A 729-nucleotide genomic window follows, 5' to 3' on the forward strand; every position below is an offset into this window, starting at 1 on the left:
GTGGATGCGGCGATGCTTGGTGAGATCAGACTAGCTCATGAAACTCTTCCCATAGTCAGTACGTGCTCATGTGCTGGGTGAGATGGGACTTTTGGGTGAATTTCTCACTGCAGTCACCACAGACGTACGGCTTCTCCCCAGTGTGGTTGCGGTGATGCTGGGTGAGGTGGGATTTCACGGTGAAATTCTTCCCACAGTCAGTGCAGGCAAAGGGCTTCTTACTAGTGTGGGTCTCGATGTGATGGGTGACGCTGGGCTTGTCAGTGAAGCTCTCACCACAGTCACCACAGACCTAGAGCTTCTCACCAGTGTGGGTGCGGCAGTGCTGGGTTAGTGTGGAGCTGTCACTGAAGCTCTTCCTGCAGGTGTCACAGACAAAGTGTCTCTCCCCGTTGTGCGTGTGCCGATGCTTGTTAAGGCTGGACTTCTGGGTGAAACTCTTGTTGCACTTGTCACAGGCAAACGGGGTCCTGTTCACCCGAGATCACTGAGGTCCATGTATTTGTGTCCCCCAGCACAGGCTAGTCCCTGGTGTGGTTGCACACGTGCTGGGCGTGGTGGGAACTGTGGCTGAAGCTCTTGCTGCAGATATCTCAGGCAAAGGGCTTCCAACCAGTGTGGGTCTGCATGTGCCGGGTGAGATGGGACTTTTGAGTGAAGCTCTCACCACAGTCACCACAGACGTACGGGTTCTCCCCAGTGTGGGTGCGGCGGGGGCTGGTGCGTGCG

General features: G+C 56.0%; 2 protein-coding genes across 2 annotated transcripts; both read right to left on the reverse strand.

The window, feature by feature from the left end:
- Positions 1-108: 108 nt before the first annotated feature.
- LOC103779724 (oocyte zinc finger protein XlCOF19-like) lies at positions 109-498 on the reverse strand (the record flags this gene model as incomplete). Its single annotated transcript, XM_008947370.1, has 2 exons — positions 479-498; positions 109-269 (listed from the first exon to the last, which is right to left on the reverse strand). Coding segments are annotated over exons 1-2 (181 nt in total), but the record flags the coding sequence as incomplete, so codon positions are not given.
- A 95-nt stretch (positions 499-593) lies between these two features.
- On the reverse strand, positions 594-717 carry LOC103779726 (oocyte zinc finger protein XlCOF6.1-like; the record flags this gene model as incomplete). The annotated part of the gene is made up of 1 exon (XM_008947371.1): positions 594-717. A coding segment is annotated over one exon (124 nt), but the record flags the coding sequence as incomplete, so codon positions are not given.
- Between the last annotated feature and the right edge of the window lie 12 nt (positions 718-729).

Source organism: Merops nubicus, unplaced genomic scaffold, assembly GCF_000691845.1.
Source record: "Merops nubicus isolate BGI_N331 unplaced genomic scaffold, ASM69184v1 scaffold25849, whole genome shotgun sequence".
NCBI lineage: Eukaryota > Metazoa > Chordata > Aves > Coraciiformes > Meropidae > Merops > Merops nubicus.